The sequence below is a fragment of the Mugil cephalus genome, chromosome 8, assembly GCF_022458985.1.
Source record: "Mugil cephalus isolate CIBA_MC_2020 chromosome 8, CIBA_Mcephalus_1.1, whole genome shotgun sequence".
In the NCBI taxonomy this organism is placed as follows: domain Eukaryota; kingdom Metazoa; phylum Chordata; class Actinopteri; order Mugiliformes; family Mugilidae; genus Mugil; species Mugil cephalus.
The window spans coordinates 20,473,710-20,481,066 of NC_061777.1; the positions used below are offsets into that span (position 1 = coordinate 20,473,710).

Genomic DNA, 7,357 nt, shown 5'->3' on the forward strand with positions numbered 1-7,357 from the left:
TCAGAAGAATGCACCGTATTACTGTTACGGCCCACAGTCTGCATGTACGACATGCATTAGATACAAGGTAACTTAATCTAAGTTCTAAATATATGGCAACACAATATTTAGTTATTACTTCAATATGGTACATTTTGTGGGGAGGCAGAGGGGGCCAGGGTGTAGACATGCCTCTATAAAGGTCGAGCCGTTAACTGGGTTTCAGCCCAAAATGATTTTCTAATGTCAAGTAAACGAAAGCAGCTCCGGGGTCACTTTTTATGGATGAGACGGGAACTTGTAAAAGGTGATATATTGTACCGGATGTTGTAGAACAGCCTTTCCACTTCTATCGTGCAGTTAAACACTGCTGAAAGGATTTAACTGGAATAGAAGGAGAATATATTGTGACAAAACATGTGAAGTACTGAATCATTAGGAAAACAAGACACTAACGTAGAACAGATACACAAACTGACGTGGCAAGACCACACAGTTAACGTATCTGGTGACGGAAATGCCGCTGTGGGAGAAATTCTTGCTTTTTCTATTAAGCCTCCAGCTTCTACCTCGCAGCGAGTGAGAAAGTATAAAATGGCACAAAGTTATTTCAAAATTCTTTGCAGCAACGTGCTTACTAATGTCCTCTTCTCGTAATAATTAGGTTACAAAAAAATCTGTGCGCTTTTACTGCTCACTGAAAGGTCTCTCAAGGAAAAAAAAAAGCAGCAAGGAGTATTTTTTTTCCTGCTCTGGTGGCCTACTGGGACACAGAACAAAAGCTGTTAAGCATTAGTATTCAAATGAATTTTACAGGTGACATACAGTGCACAAAAGGTAGAGTGACAAAGAAATCCTGAAGTGGCACACAGGAGAGAGGACAACTTTTTCTTTCCCTCCCAAACTGTGACAAGTGGCTTTGAACAGTGTCATACTTCACTGACTCTATTTTCAGTCGACTTTAATCATTAGAATTTAAAAAGCTGGGACTCATTATTTTGACGAGGTAACTTAAAGGCACTATGTATTTGATCTTCCAATTCATCTATGGGTGGATACCATGCTCCCAGGGTTTTAAGAGATAAAGAAAGAAAGAAAGAAAGAAAGAAAGAAAGAAAGAAAGAAAGAAAGAAAGAAAGAAAGAAAGAAAGACTCATTCATCTAGTGAGCTGTCCAAATTAAGACCTCTATGGCTCGCTCATCCTTGAAGTAATCCCTTCCAGTGGATGGTGGGCTTGTGCAAATGCAACAGGGAACGCAATAATGAAATATACTGAAGGAAAGGAGCTATTAATAATTTACAGAACATAATGTCATTTGCATAATTGATTGGCTTGTAGTTATTTTCTGCTTAAATCTGATTGATTTAATTTGGAAATTTACTTCCTTGTTGAGAGTTGGAAAGATCGATGACCGCCTGTATGCTTAATAAACCCCAGTTAGCAACCAGCCCAGCCTAAGAGAAAAACTGGAAATGGGTGAAAACGTGCCCGAGCCTTGAGGAAGTTACCGCTCCCAGCTACAGCCCAACTAATACAGCAGCGGTGTGTCATTTTTAGAAGTCTGCCTTGTTCGTGGATTAAACGACTTAGATGTAACATGTTAATTACAGAGCTTTAGAAGCGCTGGGAGGTGGATTTTGTTACCTTTGGACAAAGCCAGGCTCATTTCTCTGCTTCCTGTCTTGGAATGCAAGCTAACTGGCTGCCGGGTGTCGTCGTGCATTTACCTGACAGAAAGAAGACTGGTATGAATTTTCTCGTCCATTATCTTGGCAGGAACACAAATAAACTATTTCCCCAAAATGTTGAATTATTGCTTTAAAACACTTACCGTATAAATGCAAATGAGGCTGCCAGATTAAACAAAACAAAAAAAATAAAGTATGTTGTTGAGGGGATAAAATGTCATCAGCGCTGCTTTAGGATGATTAGGCGTACCTTTTAACTCAACCAGCATAACCCTTGGCAAAGACGAGCGGAGCACTGCACACGTGTTAACTTAGAAGAGATCCCCGGTGAGAGATGTAAATCAAAATTTCATGCCTGCCAGTGAGGGCTGAGCGATTTACCCCTCACAGTGACTGTTTACAAGAAGCACAGGGAAAGCAGAGTATTTCTGAATCTTTCCAGACGTGATTTCACTGATTCCTCTTAGCCTCCCTCAATCTGCTTGTTGTACCTGAGGTGCCCGTGCGATTACACATTTCTCGGTTCTTAGGGCGTGTTTTTTGGTTTTAGATCTTCCTCATGTTGACGTGGTTTCATTTGTCCATTGTTGTACTGAGTCAATACAGAGTCCTAGCATAATTTTTCACCCAGACACACTCCCGCCGTAATGATCTGCAAACCACAGCTCTCTAATCAGGAATATTTGCTTGGCTTCTCAACGCCAAAACATCTCCAAACAAGGGGAATTGCTTTTCATCAGTCACAATATGACAAATCAAACACTAATTACGATATATGTCAAAATGAGATCAACCAAACTTTTGTCGTGTTGATATTATTATATATTTTTAAATTAAGCCACGTAGGGTCTCAAAATGGAGAAAGAAATTCATCGCATGCGCACGAGCTGGGAACTAAATATATGGACATAAATTCCATTGGCAGCACGCCTGCCTGGAGGATCAAGAAAGCCGGAGTCATGTTCGAGAAAGCGGGCTGTAGAAGGTCATAAATCCTTATCTGAACAACCTTTGACCAGTCAGAAACTTTCTACGCACTGCACACGAGATGTGGGAATGTGCTAATAGCTGATAACGAGGTGAAGGAATCGAGTGTGTGTTTACTTCACTTCAGGTGTGAAAAACAACTGACAGTTCTGAGGGAAAGACAGTAAGCAGCGGATGATCGTTTTTCAACTGAAACTCGCACAGGAACAAACACCTTTTTATAGCTCTTACATACAAACAGCACTGGCTGTTTGTTCCCGGCTTAATGCATGCACATATGTATCCTGGCTCAGGTTAATTGTCTCTACTCGCTGTGAAAAAAAAAAAACAGGAAAAGAAAATGAGGCAGAATGAACAGGAAGGAGGGGGTGGAGAAAAATGCACATCTCAGTAAAAGCATACCTGCCTTGACCTGTGACACCTACTGTCCCTCAGCGCCATACCCTTTCATTAACAGTATTTCCAAACTGACACAGAATCCATGCTTATATACAGCAGAGGCTCTTAATCTGTTTCTGGTTTCAGGGACTGGAATGTTTTTTTTTTGTTTGTTTGTTTTTTGTCTCATGGACAAGCTAAGAGTGGCTGTTTTATACGCTCAGAAAACGGAGCATATATAAAACAGCCCATTTCTATTTGGGCCATAGTTACGACCCAGAGACTGACACAGCCTCCCTACCCTGAGTTTGAGGTGCGATCAATACTGTTTCCAGCACCGCGCCAGAAGAAGACTGAGGAGAAGACAACCAGACTTCAAGGTACGTGAAAATATCTCCCCTCACGTGCAGCAGCAAATCCCGAGAAATGTGTAACATCCGCAGCACAATGCATGGATTTAAGGAGATTCCCTTTTCTCCACGTGCAGCACCAGTCATCAGCGTTATCCTCGCACACATTAATTCTCAGCCTGTTGTTTTTTTAATTATATATTTTCACACAGAATGCCTAGTACCCATATTTTATGTCTTTACACCAACAATGCATAATGATGACAAGAATAATCAATACAAAATTATGAAAATCAACATACACACACACAAGGCCTTCACTGGACCTGACAGATTTGTACAACTTGGAATATATCAGTCCTGAGATTAGACTCATTGTTTTGTTTTGTTTTTTTTTCTTTTGTCAGACAGAACCGATCATTTATAGGAAAGAGGTGCATCTTAGGTAAAGAGAATGGATTCATGCAAATTTTCTCAGGGCAAGATGCTCTCTCTGTGATTGTTCCCCCACTTATTGTGGTAGTGCTACTGATAATAGCTACACTCGTGTGCCATATGCAAAATAATTTAACGGGACGAGGAGTGTCTTTGAAGATAAGGAGCAAAGTTGCAACTCTTCCCACCAGATGTCAGTAAACCAAGAGATCTTCAGCTCCTCCCAGCAACACACCCATACACACACTCAAAGTTGCACTCGTACATCCTAAACGCTTCACAAGCTACAGAACAAAAAACAAAAAAACAAAAACAAAGTTAGCATGTAAAAAGTGGCTTTGTTGGCTCATGTGTTCTATGACGCTATACTCAGACTAAGTATGAGGCCGGTCTCTCTACGGAGCTGACTTACTGTAGCTGAGATCCAGTCATTATGTTGGATCATACACAGCCAACCTGGCTGACCCCGCCACTGTTCTCGTGTCAGTCAGGGTGATAATTAGCTCTCTCCAAATATATCCCTCCCTTCTGATCTTCTTTTCTGTGCACATAATTATATTGTACTATGCCCCCCAGTATTTTCTCCAGTGCCGCACAATCTATCATCTCATATTAGAGATAAAACCACTTAATCTCACGGAAAAACCATTTGCATCTGCTTAGCAATTGCTCATCATGTCTCTTGAGGTGCAGTGGGCAGCTCAGACCTCACATTCTATGGATCCTGATATAGTGCATGTGCACGGCCTCGTCTCATTGACCAAGGCGTCCATTGTCTCTGAGTTGGAATGATAGCTCAAATAGTACTCTTGCAACTGAGAGTTAAGATCCTGCTCCTGCTTACGGGCCTTTTTCCTGCGCTTATGGTTGACTGAGTGCTGCTGCAGTTGCCTCATGGTGTTGGGGTAGCGCCTCCATGAGACATAAATAACCAGAAGGATCAATGACAATGACAGGAACAGGGCTACGCTGCCTGCAATGATTTTATGGAATGCCATATGTTCAAACGGTAGCTCCGGGACAAATGATGTAGGGGTTTCTGGAGAGGTGTTTGGTGTAGAGCTCGTGGTTGTGGACGCTATTGTCTTTCTGTTTGTCCCACCAGCACGGACAGGTGAAGTGGTAGATCTCTGTGGAGCTGACTCAGTATTAGTCAGGTCTGTAACACCAAAGAGAGTTGGAGGAGTTGTGACGTTCACAATTTGGGTAGAACTCATAAAGATGAGAGCTGTGGTAGAAAACACGTTTGACATGTCCACGCATGTCGAGTGGTTCCTCACTACATCCACTACTCTTTCGCCCTGCACAGACTTGGGGCTGCTGCATATCATGCTGATGTCTTTGGCGTCTCTAAAGGTCCTCAGCCATCCCATTAGGGGGCAGATGCTGGGGCTGCAGTCCCAGGCGTTACCTGCCAGGCTGATGGTGGTCAGGGAGGTCCATGCTGCCACAGCTTCCATAGGCACACTGCCCAGCTTGTTTGATTCGAGATTCAGTATTTGTAAGTTTGGCATACTTTGGAAAACAGCTGGGTCCAAGATCTGGATTTCATTCCCTGAAAGGTCCAACTTCTGAAGTTTCTGCCAGGTCCACGGCACGCCCTGATTGATGGAACGTATGCGGTTCCATTGCAAATAAAGAGCCTGGAGGTTCGTGAGGCGTGGGAAAATAACGAAATTAATCCTGGAAAACTGATTGTGCTCTAGGTGAAGCTCTTTCAACTTGAACAGCCCTAAGAACGTGGTGCGGGTGAGACTTCGCAAGCGATTATAACCCAAGTCCAGAAACTCCAAGCTGCGACACTCCAGAAAAGTGCGAATGAGGATGTGTTTCAGTCCATTAGATCGAAGGTGGAGATTCTGTAACTTGCGCAGGCCGTACAAATGACCAGGCTGTAGGGACTGCAGCTGGTTGTAGGATAAGTCCAGGTTTCTCAGATTTGGTATGGCACTAAATGTTTTATTGTGCAGATGGCTTATTTTGTTGGAGCTGAGGATCAGTTCCTTGAGTCTGCGCACACCATGGAAGGCTAAAGCGTCTATATCATTAATGGAGTTGTGGTCCAAATAAAGCCAGATGAGCTGATTGAGATGGGCAAACTGGTACGGCGACAGAACCAGCAGGTTGTTGTAACGCAGAGACAGACCCTGGCATCCCGTTGTGATGTTTTCTGGAACGCCTTGGAAAATCCCAGACTCGCAATAAACAATCTTTCCTTCACAGCGGCAACTCGCAGGGCACATCCTCTCCCCCTTGCTGAGCAGCAGCAAAGCAGCTGCCTGCAGAAGAAGACAAGATAACCTCCAGTCCAACATCACAGAACCTGTTGGGGGTAAAGTGGGGCAAAGACAATCAAAGAGAAGACTTTGTTTTAGAAGATGCGTGCTCAAACACGTTTAAGCAAAGAAATGTGACGAACAGGAGATCATATGGTGAGGAGCAGCTTGAGGTCTGATGTCTGAGACACCAGACCTGATTCACGAAGAATTGATAACAGTCTGACATCACACAGATTTTCCACATGGATAGGATTTGTGAATGTATTCAGACACAGGCAAGCATGTGGAACATAAAGGCAATGCTATTTAAACAATTATTAACATTAATTAGCTACTTATCCATAAAATAAATTTCAGTTAAGGCATAAAAAGAAATCTGCTGGTAAGACACATCAGAGCTGTCGCCTCAGCTGCAAAAATCCTCAAGAGGAAGGAAAAAAAAACTGTGACTAAATTGTGGAGAACATATAATGACTTACCCATCCTTACGGAGGAGAGGAGGGATCCACTGGGGGGGAAAGGGGATGGTTAAATACCGCGCTAAACTGCTTTCAGTCGTAGTTCATGCAGCTTCAGAGTCTGTTCGCATGCTGAGCATCACTTGCACAGCAAATGTAAGTTTTCCGCAGCAGTCCAGAGCCCCCTGATCTCCGAAAGAGGCGCAGAAATAGCCGCCTTCACACTTGGGTCGTAGTTGGAGTCGCCGCTATAGTTCAGCCTGCGATGTGCGCATTTACCCATTTGAGCGCCAACAGACTGATGCACAATCCTGCACTCCATGCTCGCTCTCTCTCTCTCTCTCCCTCCCTCCCTCTCTCTCCCACTCTCTCTCTCATTTCTTCTATGTCTCTTCAATCTTCAATCTGTGTCTCTCCTTCAGAGGCGTAGGCGTCCTCAAGCCCCTATACACACATATATATATTTATATGATGTCACGAATATAAATACCGACCATGAAAATCCAGCAACTAAACACATCTGATAAAGGTTCCGAGTGAATCTTTGCGAAATCGATACAGCTGGGAATAAATTCATGTTTATTTGGTTTGAAACGGACACTTTTTCTCTACTTTTTTTTCTTGCTTGCTGAAGAGCTGCAGTGTGAAAAGTCTTTCCTATCCCCCATCTCCACCAGTCATCCATTCATCCAAATGATCCAAATGTGTGTGCTATCAGGATGTGGCCCCCATCGTCTCAGAAACTTGTTAAAATGATAATTATGGTAACAGCTTAAGTGTGATGTTGACACGTTTATGGCG

At 43.1% G+C, this 7,357-nt stretch overlaps 1 protein-coding gene across 1 annotated transcript; it reads right to left on the reverse strand.

Annotated features, from left to right (window-relative positions):
* Positions 1 to 3,035: 3,035 nt before the first annotated feature.
* On the reverse strand, positions 3,036 to 6,839 carry lrrtm4l2 (leucine rich repeat transmembrane neuronal 4 like 2). Its single transcript, XM_047592223.1, has 2 exons — positions 6,578 to 6,839; positions 3,036 to 6,142 (listed from the first exon to the last, which is right to left on the reverse strand). The coding sequence occupies exons 1-2, from the start codon at positions 6,579 to 6,581 to the stop codon at positions 4,521 to 4,523; spliced, it is 1,626 nt and encodes a 541-aa protein (XP_047448179.1). The 5' UTR covers positions 6,582 to 6,839; the 3' UTR covers positions 3,036 to 4,520.
* Positions 6,840 to 7,357: the final 518 nt, after the last annotated feature.